The following is a 12,858-nucleotide window of genomic DNA, read 5'->3' as shown; positions in this document are numbered from 1 at the left end:
GAGATAGTGAAAGTTCAGATGCATAGTTGAACAGTCTTCATCTAGATATGGCACTTCTGGGAAAACGGCCAAGTACACGGCCTTGTGTCTGGTTCTTCTTTGCTGTGTTTAAAATACATTTTGTCTTCGCCTGGCAAGGCCTTTGGAATATCTGATATAAGGTGAAGTATTAAGTTTTTCATAGAGTTAGTACATATGAGAATAAAGTTAGTATACATATAAAAAGAAAGGCACATAACTATATCTATATAAATGTATATATTCCAGTGTTTTCTTTTCTACCTACAAGGATATATATGTATCCTTCTCACACTGTCAGAGCCACATACATAGAGGTTAGAGCGTAAGCATCTGGCTCCAACCGCTCTGTAGCGGCCGACACTCATAATTGCAGGCTCAGCTTAAATTAAAAGTCAACAAGAACTGCGCCTGTAATTACCAGCATTGGCCACCAGACAGGTCAGAGCCAACTGCTTCTGCTTGACCTCTGCGTATTGCGGCGCTGACTGCTGATTCCCAATCAGATCACCCTAAGCAGCAGTCCCCAGCCAACCAACCTCTGATGACCTATCCTGAGGATGTCATCAATAATATATGTGTGGAAACCCCCCTTTAAACTCGTATTATTATTTTTTTAACCCTCTTTGTTAAGAAGCAGAAAAGAGTGAAGATCCTGGAGGAGTTTCTGGCCAGTCTGGACAATACCGAACCTACAGCCAAGACTGCAGCTTTAAGAACAGCATGTACCACGTTGGGGATTATGTGTATGTGGAGCCCGCGGAGGCCAACCTCCAGCCACATATTGTCTGCATTGAGCGCCTCTGGGAGGACAATGCAGGTAGGAATTTCAGTCTTTGCCTTTCCTTTATTGTATAATATTGTGTATATTTTTGTATTATATTGTATAAGAGAGGAAAAAAAGTAACATGAAGAGGATGCATCGTTTTCAGTAAACCGAGATCATCAAAATGACTCTTTTAGGAAGCACTGATAGTAATTGATGTAAGGCCATAACATCTGTGGCTTCAGCTTCCCAGGTAAGCTGGCCATACACACAAGACAGCGGTCAGCCCAGCGTGGGTTCGGCCCTCACTTATTGTCATGTGTATGGCTAGCTTTAACTCTAATATGCCACTTTACATAAGATGTCAAAGAATCTTGGGGGGAGGAATGGTCATATGTACACACACATAAGATTGTCCGTTGATCCGACCATTGGATGCTTTTTCTGGTGTATGGTTAACTTTAGCCTGGTGACAGATGACCGTATGCCGGCCGCACATATGTGCCTGGAGGACGGACGAGTGTCTCTGCCTGACCCGAGCTACAAGCATCATAAGTTCCTGTGATGCTCGGAGTTCGGATCAAGAGACCCGCCGTCAGGCTGGGATATTTGTTCGTGATTACAGACCCATAAATGTGGCTTGAATATGTCCGCCTGGCAAGGCCTTGGTCTGTTCGCTAACGCAGGTTGCTTCATGCACAAGGGGACACGTGGTTAAAAAAAAAAAAAAAAAAAGTGGGTTTGAAAAATGTGATAATATTTTACTAAACTGTTATCATTGTTGCAGACCAAATGTTAACCCAGGCCCAATCATCCCTAATTGGGTTACATATCAAACTAACGGTTACAAAGCCTTCTAAGAAAAACGGAATATACTTGTAAACGTTGTCACCAAAGTACGAAAAGGACAAAAGGCACATTTTATTTTGCAGGTGAGAAGTGGCTGTACGGCTGTTGGTTCTATCGTCCCAATGAAACCTTCCATCTCGCCACTCGTAAATTCTTAGAGAAGGAAGTGTTCAAGAGTGACTATTATAACAAGGTGCCTGTAAATAAAATCCTTGGCAAATGTGTCATCATGTTTGTGAAGGTAAGAGTTGTTCTCACTGTTTTTTTTTGGGGGGGGGGGGGTTGGAGTAAAAATGTTGCAAAATTTGGTGCAAGGCACACGTGTTCAAAAATGTGGTGGCTTTTTCAGTGCAGCACTTACCTGAAAAGGAGGTGCGGCTTGTTGGGAGGGGCGTCGCCACCCCAGACCGACACATTTATGTATAGCCCCTTCGTGACGCGGCCCTTTTTTTCCCCATTTTCGTTATTTCCTCCCCCCCTTAAAAAAATCATAACCCCTTTTATTTATCCATCGACGTCGCTGTATGTGGGCTTGTTTTTTGTGGGACAAGTTGTATTTTTCAATGGTGCTATTTAATGTACCAAATAATGTACTGAAAAACTTTTAAAAAATTCTAAGTGGAGTAAAATGGAAAAAAAAAATACCACATTCCATCATCTTTCAGTGCGTCTTGTTTCAACGGCGCACTACCTGCAACAAAAGCGACATGATAGCTTTATTCTATGGGTCGGTACGATTACTACGATGCCAAACTGTATACATTCTTTTTTTCTTCAAAGACGTTTAATTTTTTTCAATTCTTTTTTGCGGTCATCTTGTGTGCACAATAACTTTTTTATTTTTCCGTCGACGTAGTTCAGCGATGGCGCATTTTTTGCAAAATGTTCTGTAGCTTCCGTTAGTACTAATTCGGAATACATACAACTTTTTGATCGCTTTTTATTGTGTTTTTTCTGGGAGCAGGGTGACTGAAAAAGTGCATTTCTGGCATTCTTTTTTTTTTTTTCGGACGACGTTCACCATGCGGGGTAAATAATGCGCTACTTTGATAGATCAGACTTTTACAGACGCGGCGATATCAAATATGTATTTTTATTTTATTATTTAGACTTTTTAATTATAGATATTGCAAAAGGGGGGGATTTAAACTTTTTATTATATTTTTTTACAATTAAAAAAACTGTATTTTTTTTTCCCTTTACTTTTAACAATGACTACAATGTGCGATACTTTGATCGCTCCTGCAGTATGACGTAATGCTATAGCATTATGTCATACTGCGTTCTGACAGGCAGCCTATCAAGCCATTCCCCTTTCAGAAGGCCCCCGGCAGCCATGACACCTGCATGGCTCCCCTGATCTCACCATGGGGGGGGCCGTACGGGACACCCGAACAGTGTTCAGGGGCTTTAAATGCTGCTGTCAGAACTGACAGCGGCATTTAAAGGGTTAATAGCCGCGACCGGCCAAACGGCCTATCGCGGCAATTGCCCGCGGTTGTCAGCTGTAGTCGCCCCCGCAACCTCTCTGCATACATACCCCGATGCTCCAGGACGTACATGTACGTCCTGGAGCGGGAAGGGGATAGTTTATACCAAAAACTAACTATGCCAGAAATGTACTCCAGCTGTCCTACATTTCTGTGAAAGCGCACGGAGGAGTCAGTAACGCCTAAGATGTGAAGAGGCGTGCACCTTTTAATCTATGTGCATATTGTACGCCAGCAGAGTTTAAGATTAGCATTAGAAACACTGATTTTTATAAGTTTACCCCATTGTGTCATCCATGTTCGAAGTCTAAGCTGGTGCTGCTCGTGTGTTTCTGTGGTTCCAAGTGTTTTATTACCTGGTTGGTGATTTGTGTTCATTTTCTAACTGAACAGGAATACTTCAAAATCTGCCCCGAAAACTTTAGAGATGAAGATGTGTACGTGTGCGAGTCCCGGTATTCTGCCAAAACCAAATCCTTTAAGAAGATTAAGTTGTGGACAATGCCGGTCAGCTCCGTGCGCTTCAGGCCCAGGGACATTCCTCTGCCCGTTGTGAGAGTGGCCTCGGTATTTGCACATAAAGATAAGGTAGATGAAGATGCAGCCTCAGAAAAAATGGAGGACACAAAGGACGAGGATATCACGATCTGCTTGGAAAAGGTCAGATTTCTCCTGCATTGGTGTTCGGTTGGCGTAAATGTGTTTCATTACAACTGCTATCGTTTTTTCAGTCTTTCTCATCAATGGATCAATTTTTCTTTTCTTTCTAGAAAAAGGAAGATGTTCCTGTTGATATGCCCAATGGGGAACCTGGTTGCCACTATTACGAGCAGCTTCGGTACAACGACATGTGGCTGAAGGTTGGAGATTGTGTGTTTATAAAGTCACATGGCTTGGTTAGGCCAAGGGTGGGCAGGTAAGGAAATCTGTTTTCACACTGGTGCGTAAAGTGGATAAAATGACCATTGTTGTAGTTCTGTATGCCATTTTGAACTTTTGTTAAATTATATACATTTTTTTATTATTATTGTTAGCCGTTTAGTCATTCGCTACCCTAAAGGCGAGCTCCCTCCGTGTTTTTCGTTTTGCACTGCTTCTTTCAGTTGTCTGATATTCATGCCAGTATCAGCTTTGATGGTATCAAGCCAATTTTATTCTTTAGCGGCCAGGTCGTCTTCTTTTGTCGCTGATCAGTCCAAGCATTATAGATTTTTCTAGTGGCTCTGCTTGCATTACATGGCCAAAATCCGTGAGCCTGAGTCCGGTCATCTTGTCCTCCATCAGCCTGAGCCCATTTATTTTATTTTATTTTTTATTAGAAGCTATAACCCCTTACCAGTCATATTTGAAAGTTAAAAATCCCTTCTGCAAATGCCACTTTTTTTTGTAGAATTTTAATTTATGTCTCAAGTAAATATAGTTGGCACATAACTCGTCTGCCTTAAATGCTGCCCTTAGTGATGTAGTGAATGCTAACTTTAAGGACCAGAAAAAAATATTTCCATCTTGTGTTCCACCAGTCATAACTTTTTTTTTTAAATCTTGTAATTATATGTAGCTACAGGAGATCTTGTATTTTGCAGCACAAGTTGTATTTTTTTGACAATACAGATGCATTAATTATTATTATTTTCTTACTAATAAATCATTCTGTAACAGAAAAAAATATTTTTTTTCCTTTAAAAGTTAAGTAACTGGGTTATAGAGTTAATAAAAGCCTATTTAAGTACAGAAGGTTGAAAAGATGAACAGGTGCTCATTTAACCTCTCCTTTTCTGGGGATAAAAAAAAGACCTGCATGTGTGACAATCAGAGAACAAGTTTGTTCTCTGATTGAAAAGTGTGGTTGATAACATGGTCAAAAGCCTATATTACTTCCTTTTATGGGGTGATCTGAAGCCTTTAAAACACAGGCTGGATGCTGACTGATCCTTTCTCCCTCCCTGCTTGTTTACCGGTCCCTGCACACCTGAAGTGACAACTGCAAGATTAGTACATGCAGCTCTCACTTCAACCTGCTCTGCATCTGCCTAGAACTGGGCTACTGCTGCTGCTTTGGTCTTACTTAAAAGTCAAGAGACCAATACCACAGTGGTAGCCCCATGTCAGGCAGATATACAGCTGTTAGAATAGTACTTTTCTTGGGCAAAACTGTTAGGTGTCCAAAAGGCTTCTCCAATGACTATAAAGGAAAAGTATAGAAAATAACTAGAGGATATGTGTGAACACTCACTAGCAGGACTTGCATTGCATACAATTACCATGTAAAGGACTACAGTTCCAATAATTATTTTCCTCTCTCACAAGCTGTGCCTCTGTACTCGGGATCTGTGGGGGTCTCAGCAGTGAGACCCCTACCGATCAGCATGTTTTCACTTATCCTGTGGACAGGGAATAACTTGTAATTGTGGTACAACCTCTTTAACAGTTGAAAATGTGGTGTTTGGTCAGAGTCCATGGAGCTAGTCCCAGCATATGTACCAAAACATTGTTAAACATTCACTTTTTTTTGGTGTTAGACAAATTTCTGAAGGCGAATAAGCAGGTTTATCCTTCATGTAAATTGTTCTATATCTCCAAATCTGAACTTGGCATAAAAGATTTTAATCACATTTTGTAATATTCTACATTTTTAGAATAAAAAAAAATGTGGCTTCGAGATGGAGCAGCCTATTTCTATGGCCCAATATTTATTCATCCCGAGGAGACCATTCATGAGCCAACCAAGATGTTCTATAAGAAAGAAGTGTTCTCGAGTAACTTAGAAGAAACCTGCCCCATGACCTGCATTTTAGGTGAGTGTGCCTGCTTTCTAGGTACAATCAGGTACTTGTACTAGAGTTTCATTATATCAGAAGTTGAGATTTAACGCAGTCTTCCAGTTTTAAACTAAAATTTGACTATACCTTTCTGATGTATATTCAACCTACCTAGTGTCCTCCTTAGTGTCTGTTCTGCCTTCATTCCTAGACTCTGGCCCTCTGTTCCACTTCCAACAACATCGCCGCTACTTTCTCAGACTTACTCATTTAAAATGCCAAAGAAAAGTTTAAGACCACACACACTCTCCACTGCCCTTGGATGGACCAGCTGCAGTTGGAAACCTATGATGAGACTTGCAGGGTAAAACACAGACGAGATGGCCCACCTGAGGATAGTGGATCTGTCACAAGTGTCTGTTTTATTTTGAAAATCAATTTTAAAAAATTCTATGCTTACCTATTCCTCCCCCGTCAGTCTATTTACCCTTTTAAATAAAAAATAAAATAAAATAAAACAACAAAATCTGCTCAACAGCATACAGATGATGTCACTTCCTGCAGGAGCGAGGTCCAAACTTCTTGTTTTAAGGTTCCCAGTAACGTGTCAAGTCCCAGAGCACGAGATCTCATGTTCTGACCCGAGTGCCATTTATTATATTAATCCCTTACTGCTACAGCCCTTTGCTCTGTCGGCGTGGAGGAGGGAGCGACAGCCTGCAGGAGGCGAGTATTGATTTTTTTTCTACAGTGTATTCCCGGCATATAAGTCGACAGTCGGGGTCGTCTTAAATGCCCAGTCGTCTTATACACCGGAAAATACGGTATTTATTTTTTGTAATTTAAAATGCTTTTTTCTTTTAGTCTTAACAGAGGACTGGAACTTGTGATTATGTGATTGCTTATGTAGTAGACTGCAATACGACGGCGTTGCATTATACTTTTAATAGACAAACAATCACGGCAGACCTTCAGAAGGCCCCTGGCTGCCATGACACCCCAACAGCACCCTGTGATCTCATGGAGGGGGTGGGGCATTTGGGACATTTCTATCCTGATCAGGACATTTTAAATGCCACTGTCAACATTTACAGCAGCAATTAATGGGTTAACAGCTGAAACCGGAATGTTTGAACCCAACTGTTTCTGCGAAGAGCTTGGTCATCGGCATGCTGTTTTTTTGGGGGGGTTGTGGGTCATATTAAAAGGAAAAAAAAACTGAAAAAAATAGAGGGGTTTACAATTTAATGGTCATGCACTTTGTCTTGGCCGGTCCGGATTATAAATGTCTGTTTACTTCTATTTGCTTGTTGGTTGCACTGATAATTTTGGTGCCACAGGATCAAAATCCTCATTAATAACAGTATCTAATGTTTTCTTGCCTTTTCTAGGAAAGTGCGCGGTTTTATCTTTCAAGGATTTCCTGTCTTGTCGTCCAACTGAAATTCCTGAAAATGATGTACTACTGTGTGAGAGTCGCTATAACGAGAGTGACAAGCAAATGAAGAGATTTAAAGGGTTAAAAAGGTTTTCCCTGTCCGCCAAGGTTGTGGATGATGAAATCTATTATTTCAGGTAAAATACAACTATAACTTTGTAGCTGAGTAGATTTGAAGTGAGCATTGGTAGATGTCAGAATGTCGAATATTTCATTACCATCAAACCCCCTTGATCTGGCGCCCAGAATTCCTGTAATGGTTTCAGGCTACAAGCACAAATGTAGGAGGATCAAACCTCAAAGCATTGGGTCACCATTGGCTATGACCCCAGTAGTAGTAATGTTATCTGGCGGTTTACGTCTAGTAGTGTAATGGACCCTACTCATTTTTTTTTTTTTTTATTCAACTGAACTAGTAAGAAGAAAGTAATAACCAAAAATCTCATAATCAACCCAAATAATAAAATAAAAATTGCCATTACCTGAAACTGCTATTGACTTCACAAAGGAAAACGATCAAGGGATTATGAATTTGACATTAGAATCAAACTGGGATCGTGTATCATTCTGGTCCTGAATGGACCATGGTCATGTTCAGCTGGTGCATCATCTACTACCTTGGCTGTGAGGGAGTGATGTAATTAGCAATTAAAGGACTACTTCGGTGAAAATACATTTTTCCATCTCTGCCCCCCTCACCTGATTGCCTGTCCACTCTGGAGGTTTCCTATGTAGAATTGTAATCCTTTCCATGCAGTGTAGACTTTTACTTTCACATCAATCCCATGATGCATCAGCAGAGCATTGCATGAGCAGCTTTAGACTGTATTATTACATTCTGCATTCACCTAAATAAGCTGCAGACCATAATATACAGTCAGAAGATGAGCTGTCATCTCCTTTATTATAACTGTGTGATCATCATCAGTAACTGTGATCAGTGTGTCCGTGCCCCCCTGTAAGCAGTATCAGTGATAGTCCATGTAATAGCATCACACAGCCTGACTAAAAAACTGAGCACTTAAGCCCAAGTAGATCAGAGCTGGTCAGAATATAGATCACATGACCACCTGAGATAAAAAGGGCCAGGGGTTTCGGACAGAAAGGAATAACTGACTAAGGTAATACTAGCTCACTTATATATACTTGGGGGATAGCTGCATAATGAATGAATAATTAAAATCACCGGAGTGGCCCTTTAAATGCCAAGAGCTGAATGGTTATAATTGTTATATTTTCCATCTAATCCCACTGGTAGCTACTAGAAGCATCCTCCCGCCATTCCATGTAGTTACTGAGGGACCAGCACTAGTTCAGGGGATCTGGTGCTTCTAGGAGGCAAGGATTATTTACAGTCCATTGGTCCTGTTTCCAATAGTGATTGTAAGTGCTGGTATAGGGGGAATTGGAGCGTTGTATCCAGCTTTATTAGTGTTTGTGCAAGTGGCACTAATTTTAGATGTCATATATTTCTACCTGTTTGATTTGACTCTTTTCATAGTAGGTAGGTGCAAGTAAGGAGACACTTACATGAACCTGGTGCTGAATCTTAACACCTAGAAAGGGGTATTTGTTAAGGTATAATAGGTAGAAATAGTAGGGATTGATGGCAAATCTGTATAATTGCAATTCTGCTTGTTTTCTTAGGAAACCTATTGTTCCTCAAAAAGAGCCATCTCCACTTTTGGAAAAAAAAGATCCAAGATTTGGAGGCAAAATTTGCAGAATTGGAAGGTGGTGATGATGACATTGAAGATATGGGAGATGATGATGGAGAGATGTTGGACGCCCCAAGTCTTCCACAACTTCAAACCCCCTTGTCTGGTGAATTAGATCTCATGCAATACACTCCTCAACAGGTAAAGTAAAGCTAGTCTGGGAGAATACACTAATCTACTCTGTACCCAAGCAGTGTTGATGGGTTTATGTTGTTGAGAAGTACATACAGCCCTCATCAGGCTTGCACTTTATGTAATGTCCAGATACCATACAACCAAAACTTCAGACCAGGTTTAACTTATCTTTATCCCCCAGGGCCATAAAGTGGACTTAAAGGGGTTGTCTCACGCCGAAACGGGTGTTTTTTTAATTCAATAGCCCCCCCGTTCAGCGCGAGATAAACCCGATGCATGTGTTAAAAAAAACAAAACGGGTAGTACTTACCCGAATCCCTGCGCTGCGGCGACTTCTTCCTTCTTCTTACTTACCTTAGTAAGATGGCCGCCGGGATCTTCACTGTGCAGTCCATTGCCGATTCCAGCCTCCTGATTGGCTGGAATCGGCACACGTGACGGGGCGGAGCTACGAGGAGAGCCGCCCCATTCAGAAGACAGAAGACCGCACAGCGCAAGCGCGTCTAAAATCGCCAGAAGAGGTGATTTTAGATGGATCCATGGAGGCGAGGACGCCAGCAACGGAGCAGGTAAGTGAATAACTTCTGTATGGCTCATAATTAATGCACAATGTATATTACAAAGTGCATTCATATGGCCATACAGAAGTATATAACCCCACATGCTTTCATGAGACAACCCCTTTAACATTAAATATTGGAAGTGATATGGTTCTATGTTTTATTCCCCCTGTTAACTCATTGTGCAGGTAACATGTTTATTGTTTGTCTGTAGTGCTCACACTGAAAATGGACAACGCTTATGACTAGAATTGTTTAAGTGGGATTTACCATTTTTTGTTTTAATGGGGTTCTGTACTTGTGTAACTATAGCTCAAAAATTATGAGCAATATATACTTTTTAGTTCTCCTTCTGATCTGACTATACTGGTGCATATTATGCTTTGCCCTAAGATTGCCGTGGTAGCATCAGTAGAGTAACTCTTCTGTGCATGGACATCCTGTCTTGATTTAGCTACCATGGTACCCCGAGAGATAGCTTAAAGCATATTTGCACTTTCAGATGACTTTTCAGAATAAGCTGCAGTGTGTACATGGAGAATAACACTATATGTTCGACCATTATTTGACTTGCATTCTACATTTTTCCAGTTTTTCTCTCTGCAGGCCTCCTTGATTTAATGGGCTAGTCTCTCCACAGACACCTCTTCTATGTAAGAGCTCTGCTAAAATTGGCTGATTATCCCGATCCGGCTCATCAAGTTATCTGCAGCAGTTTACTTTACCGAACTTCTAGAGACTCTCCCTAGTGGGTGACCTATAGTGTTATAGATGTGGCCAATTAGATGAATAGCCCGAGTCCACCATAGTGAGTGTCACTGCTTGTTAGCAGAGTCCCCACCATTCAGGACCCCGGAGTGGAGAGCCACTAACGCCTCAATACACAAGTGCCTCTGAAGTAGTCGTGAACTTTTTTGTTTCTTGTATTAACACAGCTGGTACATTATACCAGATTTTGTTTTGCTGGGTGGATTAAAAAAAATCCAAGTGAAAACCACTTTGGTCCAGATAGTCTATCATTCTGTACAACTAATGAAGTAAAAAGGCTTTTCCATTTTCCGTGTGATGCGCTGTCATTAGCAGGGTGCTTTTTGCTCATGGCATTATAAGTTGGGGCTCCATGTTTGTTGCAGAGGCTTTGCCGCTTGGACTGAATAAAGAAAAGCAGCAATACCACGTACATACATGTTGTGTCATCGCTCATGCAATTCCCTGTCTGAACGTAGAGTTTTTTTCTTACAAATGCAGAATTTTTTTTTGTTAATCCTTTTACAATTGGTGTTTTAAAACACTAAATCAGGCCACCGCACAACCACAACCAAGCTCCCCCCGATGTACCGACGACCTGACGCCAGGAGTCAGGCTGCCCTCCCCTCCCTCATTGACGCAAGGGGGATCCCTAACAGAGGCAGAACCCACTGAGACACCCAGTGACAAACAAACGAAAGATGGCGAACCAGGGGAGACAGTGGACAGCAAATTACCCAAACAGTTGTTAGACAACGGAAAGGTAAATTTTGAGAGCCAAGGTCAGGCCCACTATTGTTTTCCGGTATTTAGATTATAGTTATCTCTTCTTTCTGGGGTGGGAGGGCCGATTGCGTGGTATTGCTGCTTTGTCGTGGCTGTGCTTGCAGATCTGCTGAATGTCTTCCTAGCTTGTTGCTTTTTTTTCCTTTATGTGTCTCCATTTCCTAGATCTCATCTAACATAGAACCATACCGAAACTGTCCACTCTCTAACCACAGATCTAGCCTAAGATTGTCTGGTGTTGGCAACAGCCACCAAAGAAAAGGCTTTTCCACTGGGTTTCAGTAATTCTAAATTCTTATTTTCTATTTATATATAAAGAGTCGGGTTACTTTTTAGAACATTTTGAACAAAATATCTAACGTTTTCTCCATTTTAGTCAACACCAAAATCTGGCAAGAACAGCACTAAGAAAGAAGGAGGCAAGAGGAAGATTAACATGAGCGGTTATATCCTTTTCAGTAGTGAAATGAGGGCAGTTATTAAAGCTCAACATCCAGACTACTCTTTTGGTGAACTTAGCAGATTAGTAGGAACTGAGTGGAGGAACCTTGAGGCCACAAAGAAAGCCGATTATGAAGGTAAAATATGGATCTGATTCCATCTCGACCTCCCTTCAGAATCCACCTGTGCAGACATCCATGCTATAGATTTAATCAACACAAGGAGGTGCCATCATAATCTCTGATATCCCTGACCTGTTTACTAATGCATTCAAGCCCTTAAAGACGCGCACCCCCTCCCCTTTCATTTTTGTTTTTGCTTACCCCCTTTTAGAAGACCATAACTATTTTTATTTATTCATTGACGTACCGTCCCTGTCGCCCCTTTCCCTGGAAAATGTGCCCCCCACCTTTTTTTTAAATAAGGAAGTTGTTAAATATAAGCCTCTCCCAAAAATTAGCCCTAGCTATACTAGGTTAAAAAAAAAAAGTAAAAAACAATACTCACCTAGTCATTGGCATCCTTGTCCCTCGCGCTGCTCTTCGGCGTTGCAGCAGGCTGCAGTCCTCAGCGCTGACAGGATTCTCTTCTGGTGACGGGGCTTTAATTCCCCACCTCCGGGAAGAGAGTGCTGTGATTGGATCAAACAACAGCCAATCGAAGCCGGTGGTTGATTATTCACAGCCATTCAGTGTTGGTTCATCAAGCAGCTGCTCTGATTGGCTGGCACTTAATCCAATCACAGCGCTTGCTGGAGGCGGGGTATTCAAAGCCCCGCCACCAGAAGAGAATCCTGTCAGCACTGAGAACTGCAGCAGCGTGGGGACCAGGGCGAGGGACACAGATACCGGCGGCTAGGTGAGTATTGCTTTTTTTAACCTTATTGCTTATACTCACCCAGCCACTGGCGTCTGTATCCCACGCTCTGGTCCCTACACTGCTGCAGTTCTCGGCACTGACAATATTATCTTCTGTTGACGGGGCTTTGAATACCCTGCCTCCAGTGAGCGCTGTGATTGGATCGAGTGCCAGACAATCAGAGCCAGCGCTCGAAGAACCAATCACAGCGCTTACCGAAGGTGGGTTATTTAAAGCCCAAGAGAAAAGAATCCTGTCAGCGCTGAGGACTGCAGCAGCGCGGGGACCAATGT

The 12,858-nt window shown here is 41.8% G+C and overlaps 1 protein-coding gene across 1 annotated transcript in view; it reads left to right on the top strand.

The window, feature by feature from the left end:
- Nucleotides 1-12,858, top strand: part of LOC136621105 (protein polybromo-1-like) — a 76,061-nt gene that overhangs the window by 46,915 nt on the left and 16,288 nt on the right. The window contains 9 exon segments of the mRNA XM_066596345.1: nucleotides 656-838; nucleotides 1,717-1,874; nucleotides 3,517-3,783; nucleotides 3,894-4,044; nucleotides 5,766-5,918; nucleotides 7,274-7,457; nucleotides 8,968-9,010; nucleotides 9,012-9,179; nucleotides 11,643-11,844. Coding sequence (XP_066452442.1) covers nucleotides 656-838; nucleotides 1,717-1,874; nucleotides 3,517-3,783; nucleotides 3,894-4,044; nucleotides 5,766-5,918; nucleotides 7,274-7,457; nucleotides 8,968-9,010; nucleotides 9,012-9,179; nucleotides 11,643-11,844 — 1,509 coding nt within the window.

This window comes from Eleutherodactylus coqui, chromosome 3, assembly GCF_035609145.1.
Source record: "Eleutherodactylus coqui strain aEleCoq1 chromosome 3, aEleCoq1.hap1, whole genome shotgun sequence".
NCBI lineage: Eukaryota > Metazoa > Chordata > Amphibia > Anura > Eleutherodactylidae > Eleutherodactylus > Eleutherodactylus coqui.
The sequence above is the reverse complement of the archived record's forward strand: the minus strand, read 5'-3'. Positions and strand labels throughout refer to the sequence as shown.